Below are 15,460 nucleotides of genomic sequence, written 5' to 3'. Positions count from 1 at the left end.
TCATAGCTTAGTTTGTTTCATCTTTTATTTAGCTTTCGTCAGTGAAAAAAGGTAGTCAACGAACATTTTTCGTCATTGTTTTTCAGTGGTGGAAAGTAACTGAGTACATTTACTTAAGTACCGTGTAAGTACGATTTTGAGGTATTTGTACTTTCCAATTTCCAATACTTTTACTTCTGCTCCACTACATCTCGGAGGCAAATGTTGTACTTTTACTCCACTACAATTATTCGAAAGATTTAGTTACTAGTTACTTTTCAGATATAAATGATGACATTATGAAACATACATTAACCACTTCAGCCCTATTTTATAACTAGGCTATTTGAAAATAGCAGATCTACAAACATTTTAGTACTTTTACTTTTGGTACTTTAAGTACATTTTGATGCCAATACTTTTGTACTTGTAATAGAGTATTTCTATATTGCAGTATTGATACTTTTACTTAAGTAAAGAATTTGAGTACTTTTTCCACCACGGTTGTTTTTAGTCAACAAAATGAACCCGGGTGTGAAGCAGGGCAAGAAGACAACAGGACACTGTGAGGTGAGAAATGAGATGGTAAGTTTAATCTCGGGGGGGCTCAGCTGCATTGTTGACAGCTTGGGGGACAAGTCCTCTAGCTTGTTTAGAACTATACTATCTGGTTCCTTTGTATGCAGACGCAAACCCAGGGACTATACTGCATGTAAAGCTGCTGACGGGGTCTGTCGCCCCGCCGGATAACAAAACATAGTCGATGTCAGGCAGAAACCTTGCATCTCCTTAACATTTTTCTGTTCTTTATCGTAAATTAAAGGAATACTTCACCCCCCAAAAAAATCATTTTTTTCTCCTATCAATGACTCACCCCATGAAGCAGAAGAATTCATGGAGCTTATTTTTTTCGTTTTTTGTCGCATTCCAGAGCCAATAATTCAATAAGTGAGGACTTCATTGAGGACTCTGCTGCGGTAGGAGGAATTAAACTAATATATATAACTAATAATATGAACTCCAAAACAACTCTCACAGCGTAATCGCTGAACAATGTTTTGCTCATGAGTTATGTGCTCTGGTTAAGATTGGTCTCCTATTAATTTAACTTAATTAATCAAATATAGGATTATTGGCTCAGGAAAGCGACAAAAGAACTTCAATTCAAGGGTTATGGTGGGGTGAGTAATTGATAGGAGGAAAAAAAAATTGGTTGAAGTATTCCTTTAAGTGACAGTGAAATCGGTTAAGTGTGTACAGTATGTGATATTTATACATATTGAGCAAATGAAAAGTATTAACTGAGCCAATTAAAAGTATTAAGAGCTTGTGACTAAATAACTACACTGGATCTATCAGAACACGGGTTCTTCTTTCCCCAAATTTCCTGAAAAGTGACGGCTTTGGACATGCAAGGTTTCTACCCGACTGCGACCATATCTGGGATTTGTTCCGAGTCTACAGGTTAAAGCTAGGAGCTCGCAGGAAACATAGTACAAATGTCTTTTTAGAAAAGCAGCAAACAGGTTGAAAATATTACCAATAAGGTTTGGTAAAAGTGTATGATTGCATAAAAAATACAGAGGTTTTTGTGATGGGAAAAGTGCTGTAGCCCACAGAACAAAAACGTAAAAAGTGACGTACGGTGATACAAAAACAACAGGCTTAACAAGTCACACAATGTTGTACAAGGTGGTGATACACACATTATCAGGATGTTTGACAGGAAGTTGAAGTCTAGCCCAGCAGGTTTCCAACCGTTTCTGGATCAGGGTCCACTTGAAAATCTTGAAAGTGTTCGCAGCCCACCCATAGGCTGCCGTGTCGAGTGTTCAGATGGGTGGACTGCGTGGTATTTATTATTTATCGGTAGCACAATAAAACGTTTTATTACCATGTCTTTTTTTTAACATGAAAGTTATATTATCAGTAAAATCGTAGTGATTTGCCAATTATTTGGAGGCCCACTTGCACTACCCTCGCGGCCCACCAGTGGGGTTGGGAATCGCCGGTCTAGCCCAATTTGTTTTGTCATCCGAAATGAAGGGTTGATGCTAATATTAAAGAGATCGCTCGCGGAAAATACGACGGGGCTATTAAGACTGCCATTAGTGAACATCAGCCTACCCGATTGGTTAAAACAAACAAAACTAAAACTAAACAAACAAAAAAAGATATTAAACAAAAGTCCAATTCAAAGTATAGCCCAGACTGACGGTGCTTTTTCTGTTTCTCACACACAAAAGGCGCCGTGTTCAAAATGCCTTGTCCTCTACAAGGCTGTCAGTCCAACTTGTAAGACAGATACTGTATGTTTCGTCAGGGTCTGTTTCTTACACCTACATGGCTTTGAGACAAGGGGCCATATTTTCGCCGGTGCCTTACCCATTATCCCTAAACTTCTTTGCCATTTTTTACTATTTTTAAACTAGCCGATCTACATCGACACGTTGTGAGCTTGTAGGCTATTTGAACTATTTGAAAATGTTTTTAAAAATAGTAAAAAAAAAAAAAAAGAAGTTTAGGGATAATGGGTAGCACAGGCGAAAATAGGACCCAAAGTCTACAACCAGTGATCATCACTTCCTTCAGTGAAATCCTCCGATCATTACTTAAACCAGGGGTTCTCAAACTCTATTTCGTCTTTATGCTGTGCCCCCCACCCCTCCATACAAGATTTGTGTTAGGATGTTTAAAAAATATCCAAAAATGTTTTTTTTTTTTTTAAATAGCCAATCTAGATTGGCTATTTTCAAGATCAAGCCCATCTACAAGTTTTGTTTGTAGATATATTACTTAATTTTGCTGGGGACCCCCTGGAACCCCCCCAAGGAACCCCTGGGGATCCCTGGTCCCACTTTGAGAACCAATGACCAATGACTTAAAGTACATTCACGTCATTTTCTAAATTCTAACCCCAAAAAAAAAATCACCTGTGCCATTCTTGTCTCTCCTTATTCACGGCTGCAGTTATACCAACTGAAGAAAAAAATTATGGAGAAGCTATATTTATGACAATAAACTGTAGTGATTCAGCTAACTAACTAAAAATGAAAGATCTGCTATTAGGGCCCTTTTGTTGGACTTCAGCATTTTAAAATCAAATCAAATATATCACTTTAAGCCTTGGCAACTCACAATATTAGAATGTCACAGCGGTGTCGTATCAAACGAACATTTCTGTAGTTTTTTTTTTCTTTTTTAACAATGAAAATAGTCATCAAAGTGCAACCCTAAATCTATAATTACGGCCTTCATAACACATTTTCCATGGAAACGCATTCCCGTTTTGTTTATTTATTTATTTTGTATTTTTCAACCAATCCCTTCATATGAGAAGGAAAAAAAAGGAGTGGGCAGTGATGTATTTTTGACCGGACAGTATAACCGAAACACACGAGGGAAAACGATTGTCAACTCAAAATGCACCCGACATGTTATTGAGACAAACTGCAGTAATAAACTGACCAAATCAAAGGATTAGTGGGATTTTTTGGCTTTCAGGAGATAACATTTCAACTAATTCAATCGTATATTTTCTTCTCCCTCCCCCCGCCAGCTGGACTCAATTTTACAGTGCTTGCCTTCTTGCTTTCTTCCGTTTCCTTTCTCTAAACTAGTGGTTCTCAACCTGTGACATGATTTTTTTTGGGGGGGGGCCTCAGACTTTTAAGACCTTTTTAACACATTCAGTCATTTTCAAATCCAACCGTTGACTGCCATTGACGTAGATCAATGTGATGTCATCCCAAAAAGATTCAGCTCCGTCCACTCCTATGTTATGAGACGTAGAAAAACACCTCTAGCTCGGATTTCTTCTTTTTTTGGTGAAAACGAGCCATATTTTTTAACGGAATGGACGGAATGGACGATCGCGGTAAAAATGCCTTTGTTCCGGTGAATAGACGAGACCCTCCCCCTCCCCGCAGACAGCCTTTGTTTACATACGTGTTCACATCGTGGCTTCCATGGCTCTACGTGGATCGTCAAAATAAGGTAAAAAACGCTGGCAGCAGCGGATGAATTCATTAATTAATTAATACCTGGCAGTGATTGTGTTAATATCTCAAACAAGAAAAAGAAAAGAAAAAAGACCATTAATGCATCAAAAAGTAATCAACTATAAAAACTGGTCAAACATTGGCCAAATTGTCAAATAATGTAAAAGGCAAGAATTGTGAAAATAGCCGATCTACAAGCTCACAACGCCTCGCAACTTGTAGATCTGCTATTTTCAATTTGTTTTGCAAAATAAAATGTAATGCCTCAACTACTACAATTCCAAGTGCTCGTCAGGGTGGGGGGTCCCCAGTATGTTTATTTTGGGGGGTCGCTGCCTGAAAAGGTTGAGAACCACAGCTCTAAACAGTGCACGTAGTGAAATGTGAACCAGTGAATTGCGTTTCGTCGCTGTCGGGCAAAAAACCTTGTATCTCCATAGTTCAACTTTTAATGTCGTCTTCTTAAATGAATGCCTCACGTCGTTGTTCAAGCGCGTCACGCAAAAGAAGCGAAAATAGCCGATGTGAGCTCGTAAGATCGCCCATTTTCGCTCCGTTCGAAATATCTTGAATGTTAAAGTGGTTAAGTGTGTCCAAACCAATGAAAAAGCATTAACAAGAGCTTTGTGACAACATAATAACTACACTGGATCCATTGGAACACGGGTAATTATTTTCTTTTTTTTATCTATTTCTTGAAAGGTAACAGTTTTGGAGATACAAGGGTTTCCACCCGACGGCGATGATTTAAAACTTCCAAAACAAAGCTAGGAAAAAAAAACAACAAGGAGAAAATAAGGAGCTCTACTGCGCAGCCCGGGGCTGAGGGGAACACACCGACAGCGTTGTTAACAAACTGGCATGTTCAGCAGTACGGTGCCACGTCTACTGTATCAAACGCTGGAGGTAAACGCATCAAGTCACACGCTCTTGCAAATTGTTTTAGTTAAAATTTATTTCCGCCTTTTATATCTCCGAGTCACTTTTTAATAAGAAGACAAAAATAAATAAATACGCTTGTGTGTGGGGGGAGGCTGTGTGGCGGTGAAGGGAACACACACACATCTTTATTCACTGTTCTCTTTGGGACCGTCTTCAGTTCGATCGGCACTTAGGGTGGCGACTTCCGTCTGGACGTCGCCGTCGGGACTCGTAATCGCGACGTCCGGCGTCAAGCTAACGTCCTGGCTGACCACCTCCTCCTCCTCGTCCCGGGTGGCCTCGCTATCGGCCAACGGCGTCGGGCAAGTGTCATCGTTAGCATCCGCGCTAGCATCCGTGTTAGCGACCGCGTTAGCATCATTAGCATCTACGGCGGCGGCGGGCCCTGCGCCGGTCCCGTAGACCGCCGGCGCCTTCCCGTCCCCGTTGAGGAGGAGCGGCGTTTTCTCCAGTTCCTCCTCCGCCAGTCGTGCCTCGAGCGCCGCCTCCTCCTCCTCCTCCTCCTCCTCCACCTCCTCCAGCTTGCGCAGGATGATGGGGAGCTTGGCGTCCGCGTCGGCGTTCTCCAGCAGCGCGATGTCACTCTCCTCGTAGCGGGGCAGCGGGGCGCCCTCCTCCAGCCGGCGCTGGAAGTTCAGCCGCCTTCCCCGGCCGCAGGCCGACGCCCGCTCCAGGATCTGCTTCTCGGCCAGGCGGAGCTCGATGGCCACGCGGGAGTGAGGAGAGAGGTCCGGCTTCTCTAATGCCGAGCGGTCTTCCTGAAAGTAGAATAAATAAAAACCCCACTGTGAGCTAAGGAGAAGGATGCATTAATTAGACCACTGTTTCCCAAACAGTGGGTCGGGGACCCATCTTTGTGTCGGACACAGATTTGATGGGATGGAGTAAATATCCGCTTTTTTTGGTTTCCTAATTTTTTTTTTAATATTATTTTAAAAGAAAAAAACCAAATTCACAACTTTTCATCAAATACAAAAATCTGATAATTTCTATAAATAATAATACGTTTAAGAAGTAGTGAAAATAGCAGATCTACAAGCTCGCAGCCGCGTTCTGTTTGGGTCCCAGGCAAACATCAGATTTCTCTTTTGGGTCTTGAGCTAAAAAGTTTGGGAACCACTGGATTAGAGACAATATTTTTTTTTAATAAAATGGTCTTCTACAAGCTCACAACGCAGATGTTCCTAAGTTGAAGATAGACCATGTTCAATTGTTTTTGGACGACACTGTGATGCAACAGAGTATAAAATAGGGCCCCCCCCCCCCCCCACACACACACACACACACACACACACACGATTAATTGAAAAGGTACTCAACAGAATAATCGATAGGAAAATAATCGATTGCAGTCAGTCCTAGGCTGTCTGCAGGGATTCAAGGAAAAACTAATCTCATGACTGAACATGTTTGTTAGGCCCAAGTCCCAATGTGTGATTTGTGAAAGAGTGTGAAAGGAACCCCCCATACACTAGCAATGTGTTACATTAAGTAGAATTATGACGTATTAGTATTATCATTCTAAACCTTTCTACATACAGGCAACCAGTTGAAGAAATTGCAGCTTGATGCTTTACCCATTGCTTTTATGAAATACCCTAACCCCCTTCAGGGTTGGTGTATTTTATTGCTAGTTTAACCACTTGAACCCCTTGCGTCCATATACTGGGGCGGAACATTAGCCTGAAATAGTAGATCTACAAGCTCAGACTGGGTCGCAATTGTGACACATTGTAAGCTTGTAGATCGGCTATTTTTGGTGCAGGTGTAACTCCGGTCCAGTTCTCTAAGACTACAGGGGTTTTAAGTGGTTAAGCAATTCTAATACTCTTAAATCTTATACAAAATGTACTGAAATCAGTCCTAGCGACTGAGCACTTGAATCCACGGGTCTGACCTCTATTGTGGTCTTGTAGGTCTTGAGGAGCAGCGCGGCCCGCGTCTCCAGGAAGGTCCACAGCTTGATCTCGTTGTCCCAGCTGACGGGGAACTCGCTGTTCCCCAGGGTGAAGATCTTATTGATGGCCCGCTCCCCCACCAGGTAGTCCTTCAGCTCCTCTGGAGGAGAGAGAGAGGGGGGTGCAAAACAGAATTTAGGATTTTAAACGATACCGGTTCCTTAGCGATTCCCTCTTAACTCTTTGCCTGCCACTGACGAGAAGATTCTGCTAAGAATGGCAGAGCCCCGAGTTTGACGAGATTTTGTGTTTTCACATATGGCGCTGTCCCCTAACCCCACGGTTCTCAAAGTGGGGTCCGGCACGCATAGCCAAGGGGCTCGCGGAAAAAAATCACAGATTTTGTTTTATTGGGGGGTGCTAGTGAAAGTTACAGGAGTTCTTACTGTATGGAGTGTTAAGTGAAATGTGAGTTTACCATAGTCACAGTAATCCTTAATCATGTTCCATCATATTCAAGGGCTTTCAAATTAGAGCACTGCAGAGGGCAGGTGTGTTTGTCTGTGTCCAGCTGACGCTCGTTGACACTCGTTAATGTTATAGGCATCCAAACAATAAGTGTATTATCTTAAAATTGAAGCACCTACTAAAAGTCACGTTTAGACTGGTCATTTTACATGTCTGTTTTTATTAGGACTAGAAGTGTTCATTTTCTGAAGTCTGAACCATTAAGATCAGTTACTTGAAAAGTGTGCCGTCAGGTTTTGCACACAAGCAATTTGAATAAAATTACTATCAGCACATGATTCATATAGTAGTAGTGGTTTCTGTTTATGACTATGAAATGGGTCTGAATGATTTTGATTGAAACGTTTTTAATACAAATAATTCCAATGGCATCTAAATGTACACATGTGGTTTTAAGTATATGCTTATCGGTGTTGCAAGGATGAGGGGGTACCTGGAAAAATGACTCCCCTCCATGGGGTACCTGGGCCAAAAAAGTTTGAGAACCCCTGATAGCAGACGTGAAGACCAGCTCTAACAGTGTACCGTAGATAAAACCGGTTCCTGAAACGGTTCCAAATGTGATGGAACCGATTCCGGTTCCTCAATCTTGGATCCGGTTCCTCCCGATTCCAGATCCCAACCCTAATACTGCAAGGGTTTAAGTCAGGGGTGTCCAGACTTTTTGACTGCATCTACCGTCATACTGTATCTTTGCATTATAACAAAGTCACATAAATGCATCGCATTATAACCATTTTATATAACTTTTTTTTTAAATTATGTTATTTATTTTAATTCTATTGTGGATGGATGGTAGTCATCACTGCCAGGTCATCGGCTGTTTTTATTCTTCCAAAGAGGATGATACGATCTCCCACCATGCAACAGCACATCCTAAACGTCAGCCCTTTCCCCTTAGGCTCAACCCTCTTCCAGGAGAAGCTCTCTGGACTGAATTTCCACAGATAATTGAGGTCTAGGTCTATGCCTGCACCACCAAATATGTACATCTCTCCTTTGTAGGCAAAGGCAGAATGACCCCAGCGTCTTCCTGGAAGGAGCTCTGCAGAAGGTGTGTTCAGCCAGCTGTTGGTCTCTGTGTCAAACACTCTGATGGTGTTGTCGTGGTCTCCCAAAACAAATTTCTTTTTGATTTTACGAGACCCCCATGCGTGTAATGAGGCGAAAAATATTCCATGCTTTTTCAAAGGTTAGTGGAATTGCTCGGATTCGCTGGTTTTCTGAAAAACTCTGGCAGACACATTGCCTGCCAATATATGCGTCCTTTCAAATCCAACATTTCCCTGCCAAGGACGCATATAGGAGTCCATAAAAAAATTAATCATGTTTTTAGTGATTACGCTGGAGGGCGCTCTTTGCCAACCTATGAATGATGCCTTGACTGCGAGAGAACGATAGAACCGGAAATTACATCATCAAAAAAAAAATTACCCCGTCCACTCCAATGTCGAAAAACAAATCTAGCTTGAATTTCTTCTCCCAGACTGCGTTTTTTGGTGAAAACGAGCCATATTCAACTGCCGATGACAACAGAACGGACGATCGCAGTTACAATGTTTTTTGTTCCGGTGGAAAGGAGAGACTCGTCTCCCCACGGAGACATCGTTTGTTTACATCCGGGTCGAAAAATCATTCCAAAAATAGCAGATATACAAGCTCATAGCGCGGCACCGAGTGCCGCGCTATGAGCTTGTATATCTGCTATTTTTGAACAGCCAAAGTATAACATAATGGTCTAAGTGGTTACACAGATGCGTTCCCGGTTTTAATGGGTTAACTCCTGCACCAGCTCAAGTCATGCCCAGTCCATTTTCATCAAGTCGTTGACATTTCAGACCAATAGGTTTGATAGGATAGTAGGTTGACAGGAAATGGGGAGCGAGATGGGGAGTGACATGCGGCAAAGGCCGTCGGGATCGAGACTCGAACCTGCGACGCGCTGTCAGGCTACTTTGGAGCCTAGGTGCCCGGATCCCTACGCCAGCGGTCCGGGCCAGAGCATGTGCATTTTAATGATCAATTGATCGTGTTGCTGTTTGGATCAACGGAATTAACACAGTATACTTTTAAGTCCCTATTCATCGGTATCACAACAAACTAATTTCTCAAGGTTTTGAAGAAAAAAATACCATGATTATTTTTACATCATTATTTGTTTTATATTAATGTTGATAAAATCCAATTAGACTGAGAATCACTGACTTAAGCCCAGTCCACATATGCAAGTTGCAACTTTCAACCAGTTGCAAGAAATTGCACCAGTCTGAACAATTTGGGGATAATGGTAGGTCTGTACGTGCTACGTTTTATTTTAATCCATTTGCATTAAATTAAACTGCCGTTTGTGTTACTAGTACAGTACATGCACACTGAGCCCGATTACAATGAGGCGATAAAGCAACAGAATATTTTTTTCAAACGTCCACCTGCATGAATGAGGCAGTGGAAATGGATTGGGCATGTAATCTGTAGAGAGCGGGACGACATCACAGACGGACACCAGACGGTAAACGTAAAAGAGGCTGACCACTTGGTGTAGAGGACAGTGGAGGGAGAGCCGAAGACCCTGCATCACACCTGGGGTTCTATGAAGACGCTGGCCCAGAACAGACAGGAGTGGAGATCCTTTGTTGCGGCCCTACATGCCAGCCGGCATAAAGGGCAGTAAGTAAGTAAGTAAGTATGAATAGACTGTTATGGATGTACAGAAGGTTAAGCCTTTTTGGTCGAGATCAAGACATCGATTAATTGTCATTAATGGTCTTTATCGGTGTAAAACACCACGGAAAACCCCCCCCTCCCCATCGGGTCGACGGCTCAAACCCTTTAACCGTTCATCTGCTTGGAACCTTTGTGCCTGCCGGCTTTGATTGCGACGAGTAACGCAAGTCTTGGTTACATGAAACGGGGACCGAGTGAGATAAAAGGGACTTGAGCGACGGTGCCCTGGGTGTGTGTGTGCGTGTGTGCACACTATTCCGTCATGTCACATCTGTTAAGAAATGTAGACAGCCTCGCTCGCTCTTTATGATACCGACCCACCCCCTCCACCCCCCCCCACCGCTCCCTTTCCACCTTCCAGAGGGGTTGAGAGGGGCGGGGGGGGGAGCATTTTAAAAATTAACATGCAGCGGAAAAAAGAAAAAAAAACTTGAATAATATATCACAAGCGCCGGGGTCCTGAGGATGAGTCCTTTCGCCAGGAGGAGGATGTGGCCTTGCTTGCTTGCTCTCGACGCGCAGGCTTGGGGGGATTTTATGACACCGGCGGGCGTTCTGCATACATGCAGATGAATATTGCAGGGCCCCACGGCAGATCGCTTCGCGCACACATCTGGTGGGCTGCCTTGATCAATTAAGCCGTTAAGACCGGGGAACGCATCTGTTCAACGACTCTTAACCATTATTTTATCCTTTGGCTATTCAAAAATAGTTTTGATCTATGAGCTTGTAGATCTGCTATTTTTGAGAAATCGTGAAAATGTGTGCAAGTCTTTGAATATATATATATTTTTAAGTGACATTTTTTTACTCAAATCTTTGCTTCTGGGGGTCCCTGGAACAACAACAATATTTTGAGATGGGGGTCCCTGGCCAAATACATATAATTTTAATTAGGATTTATAGAATCGTTTGTAGAATCCCCAGAAGCAAACATTTGAGTTAAAAATGTTCGCTTTGAAAAATATATTCAAAGATTTGCACAGTTTTTCACACTATGAGCTTGCATATCTGCTATTTTTTGAATAGCCAAAGTATAAGATAATGGTTCAAATCAAAAATGACAGATGCGTTCCCGGTCTTAATGGGTTAAGCGCCTATGGAACGGATAGGCCCTCGCTGTCGCATTCCCTCCCACCCCCGCCCCACGTTGCTTCCCTTCATCCACCTCCACCTCCTTCTCCATCTCATTCACTCCCGTCTCTCCTCTCCTCTCCTGGTGGATGTGGGGAAGGAAGCAGTCACTTGAGGAAGGTCTCTGGAGGTGTGTACTGAGAGGAAGGGGCTGGGAGCATGCCGTGCTTTTGTGCTGGCGTTGAGTGTCTTGCCGGGGTCTGTGGCCGTGATATAGGGGAATGGGAGGGGGGGGGGGGGGATCCTTCGGGAATGTACCCGGTGGCAAGACCTCTGTGTGTGTATTTTCATCTGTCATTTTTAGATTTCTTTGGCTAAACAAAAAATTGCAGATCTACAAGCTCATAGCGCAGCACTGAGTGCCGCACTATGAGCTTGTAGATCTGCTATTTTTTTTTAATCATGAACATTTGTGCAAATCTTTGAAAATATATATATTTTTAAAGCAAGCATTTGTAACTCAAATATTTGCTTCTGGGAATTCTGCAAATGTCTTCTAAATCCTAACGGCTTTTTAAAAAAAAACATAATAACTTTTTCATGTCAAGGGCCCCCAAAATGATATGCATTTGGCTGCACACCCCCATCTCAAAATATGTTGTTCCAGGGACCCCCTGAAGCAAATATTTTAGTAAAAAATATATATATATATTAAAAGATTTTCCCAAATTTTCAAGATTTTTCAAAAATAGCAGATCTACAAGCTCATACAGTAGCTATGAGCTTGTATATCTGCTATTTTTGACAGTATATATACCAACAGCCGACACCATATCACATGTGTGTGTGTGTGTGTGTGTGTGTGTGTGTGTGTGTGTGTGTGTGTGTGTGTGTGTGTGTGTGTGTCTTACCCTCGGTCATGCAGAAAACTCGTAGAAAGGCTAGGAGCTGGGCTGAGATGGGAGGCTCGTTGCAGTGCAGGGCAAATATGCTGGACCTGAGGGGGAGGGTATTGGAAAACAGCACAACTCGGATCAGTCTCAAATCTACCTGAAACTGTTATGTATATGAGCACACATATTACAGGGTCCGATAGGATGCTGTTTTCTTGCCAATTAATAACCTACAACAGTGTTGGGCAAAACTAGATAATCGAGCTGATCAGTTATTTTTTGCTATTTTGGAGAAAATGTTAAAGTGAAAATGTTCAAGTGTGTTTGTTGGTTTTATAAATATTTAACCAATGAATTATTAACAAGAACATGTGACTATTCATGGGAACACAGGTTATTTTTTCCATATCCTGAAAAGTCACAGTTTTGGACATACAAGGTTTCCATTTGACAGCGGCAATACATATATATTTGAAAAACAATAGCCTACAATTGTCAAGGTAACATGTAAGATCAATTGCGAGGCAGCGTTGTGTTGAGCCAACAAAAAGCGTTGTGCCGCGCTAGAGCCTTGTTCATTAACACCATATTGTCCCAGTAAATAGGAATACTATATCAGTCAATTATGTTTTATTTTTTTCCTCCCTTGGTTTATTCCCGCAGCAACAGTGGCCAGTCACTCTGCCCCGTTCCATTTATCGATTTATATATTTATTTGGATTGACGAGGTGAACAGAATGACAGGGAACATGAAGTTGTCGCCCACAGAATGAGCTCAAGACTCAGCAGAATGCGTTCCGGCGTCAAAATGGCATTTCTTCATAACGTTCCGGGCCGAGGTAATTTTTTTTTGGGGGGGGAGGAGGAGGACAATATTTTTCTGTACTTCAGCAAATTGATCGATGTGGCAGTCGCTAGGACAGGGTCGACATTATTACACCACAGAAATGCATTATAGGGGGCCTGTTCCCCCAGTGCTGCTATTGAATTATCCCGCTGTCCATTGCTTCAGTAACAGAGCATCCAGCTGAGCTCAACTTAACTCTTTAAAAGAAAAGGTTGAGCTCAGACAAAATGGCACCGTCTTGTGTATTTACTTCCATTAATCTCAGTATATGGGGTCTGTGAATATGTATCGATATTAATTCACAATACCCGTGTCTGTCTATTTGTTTGTCTGACTGCCCCGGGCATAACTCGGGCGCTGTCCGACCGAACAGCCTCAAACTTGGTGTGTGTGTGTGTGTCACATATAACCTGGAGGTGTGCAGTGCAGAGAGGCAATTTGATCGTTCAAATAGTTTCAGAGAACCGAAAAACCACAAATATCTAGCATTTGTCTGTCCGTGGGTCTGCGGAGGACGCATAGAATCTCTGCGTGTTTGGGAGGGGCTTCCCTGATTGGCCAACCCCGACCCGCCGGCTTAACTGCCTGGCCGAGCTTTGTGCCACGCTTTGCCAATATAAGTGGCGGGCGTGTGAGAAAACGCGAGATAAGGCTGAGTCTCCAACGTGTCAGACAACATGCACATGGGCTACTTCAGGTAAAGGAGTATTGCTTGCCTTGCTTGCCTAGACTACGTGTCTAAGTGCTCCTGAGCATGACACTTAACCACTTCTATATACTTTGTTGACTGGAGTCCGCCAGGGCTCCATACCAGGCCCTCTCATTTTTCCCTCTACACTTTGTGATCTTGTAGATCTGCTATTTTCAGCGAATGTACGCTCCAAAATACGGACACTGGGGCTCATGGGGTACAACCCTAGCAAGCTCCCCCTACATGCGCTGTTTTGCACTTATTTTAAGTACATTTTTAAGTAGGCTACAATACTTTTCATAAAGGGCAGGCCTTTCACTTGTAATAAGAGTATTTATTTATATTGCGGTATCGATACTTTTATTCAAGTAAAAAAAAAGAAAAAGAATCAAGAGTACTTCTTCCCACCACTTGGAGAATGATACATCACCATATATGTCAGGGTATAATGGAGCACCCTGGCAAACAACGCCGATTGTTTTCATTTAATTTCCACTGTTGAGATTTAGACTTGTCATCAATAAGAGATTAAAAGGGCCTTCTGATTAAAAATGCCGGCGAGAGAGAAGAATGCTGCATAATATTAAGGGGGCTAATGATAAAATGATTAAGCTTGCGTGGTGATGAAAGCGTCGGGCGGATGGTAAATTGATACTTGTTGGGGGGAGGGGATGGGGGGGACACACACACAAAAGAGAGAGAGACCTGCTGAAACATTTATATTATGTCTTTCAATTACGCCAAAGGGGGGAGCTAATTGTTTGAAATATTTACTGGGGTAGGGGAAAAACAAGCTGGCGCACATGGACTATAATGAGAAAAAAAGTTTAGAGTACTGATTATCGGCGCACTCGGGTGGCACAGCGGTAAAGTGCCTGGCCTACCGCCGCGAAGGTCGGGGGTTCGAATCCACCACGCTGGGACTATAATGGGGAGAAAAGGGGTTAACCCCGCCCGCCCCCCCCAAAGAACAAGACCGATGGGAGCTTGCACAAAAAAACTAATTTTTCCAAGATTTAGACTCCAATCCACTTCCTGGTTAACTTATGACTTCAAAAACCTGTATCTCGGCTCATGTGTACTTTTTTTTTTTACAATGTATTTTTAACTATTTTCAACTGGCTGCAACTATGGAACGGATTACCGAATGTTTTAAATTTTTTTCCCCCAATTGTACGAGACCTCTATGTGTGTAAAGAGGGGATCACCGTGAGGACGGTGATCACTGAAAATATTTTGTGACTACTTGAAAAAGGTTCAAAAATGGTTAAAAATCCTGGCACTCAACGTATAATATTTTAATAAACCTCTGGCACCCAATGTGTTAAGACCTGATGTGAACAGTAAAAAAAAAAAAAAAAAAAAAAAATCTACAAGCTCACAAGCTCAACAAGCACGAGCTCTACAAGCTCATAGCGCGGCACTCGGTGCCGCGCTATGAGCTTGTATATCTGCTATTTTTTAATAGCCAAAGAAATCTAAAGTGACACAGATGCGTTCCAGGTCTTAATGGGTTAAGGTAGAGCTCCACCGCACCGACGTCGGTAAGCGTTGGAAAGCGTCCGTTGCCGAAAATCTGTTGTTGAACGGCCGGTGGGTACACTGTCACGTTGGGTTGGAAGTTGTAGGGAAGCGTCCAAAGCCGATTGAGCAAGCTCGGTCTTATGCGGTCGGCTTTCTTCGACCACCGGGTAGCAGCGGGCTGGTGGAGAAGAGATTAGAGCTCTCTGGTTGGCTGATATAGGGAACCTGTCTAAAATGCGGTACATTTATTTTGCCTGAATACGGCGCGTATGGTATATAAATATTACTACAGCTCAAAATGTTTGTTATTGAAAAAGACATCAAGCCATAGGCGATTTTTAGTACTTTTTTTCCCCACA

General features: G+C 42.7%; 1 protein-coding gene across 1 annotated transcript in view; it reads right to left on the bottom strand.

The window, feature by feature from the left end:
* Positions 1-556: 556 nt before the first annotated feature.
* The window catches only part of LOC308074358 (actin-histidine N-methyltransferase-like), a 57,529-nt gene continuing 42,625 nt past the window's right edge, over positions 557-15,460 (bottom strand). Inside the window, exons 11-13 of the mRNA XM_080413776.1 lie at positions 12,058-12,143; positions 6,820-6,980; positions 557-5,680 (exon numbers count right to left, since the gene is read on the bottom strand). Coding sequence (XP_080269902.1) covers positions 5,048-5,680; positions 6,820-6,980; positions 12,058-12,143 — 880 coding nt within the window. The 3' untranslated portion in view covers positions 557-5,047. The remainder of the gene's footprint in view (positions 5,681-6,819; positions 6,981-12,057; positions 12,144-15,460) is intronic.

Source organism: Gymnoscopelus braueri (assembly GCF_963280865.1).
Source record: "Gymnoscopelus braueri genome assembly, chromosome: 19".
Lineage (NCBI taxonomy): Eukaryota > Metazoa > Chordata > Actinopteri > Myctophiformes > Myctophidae > Gymnoscopelus > Gymnoscopelus braueri.
This window is presented reverse-complemented; position numbering and strand designations above follow the sequence as displayed.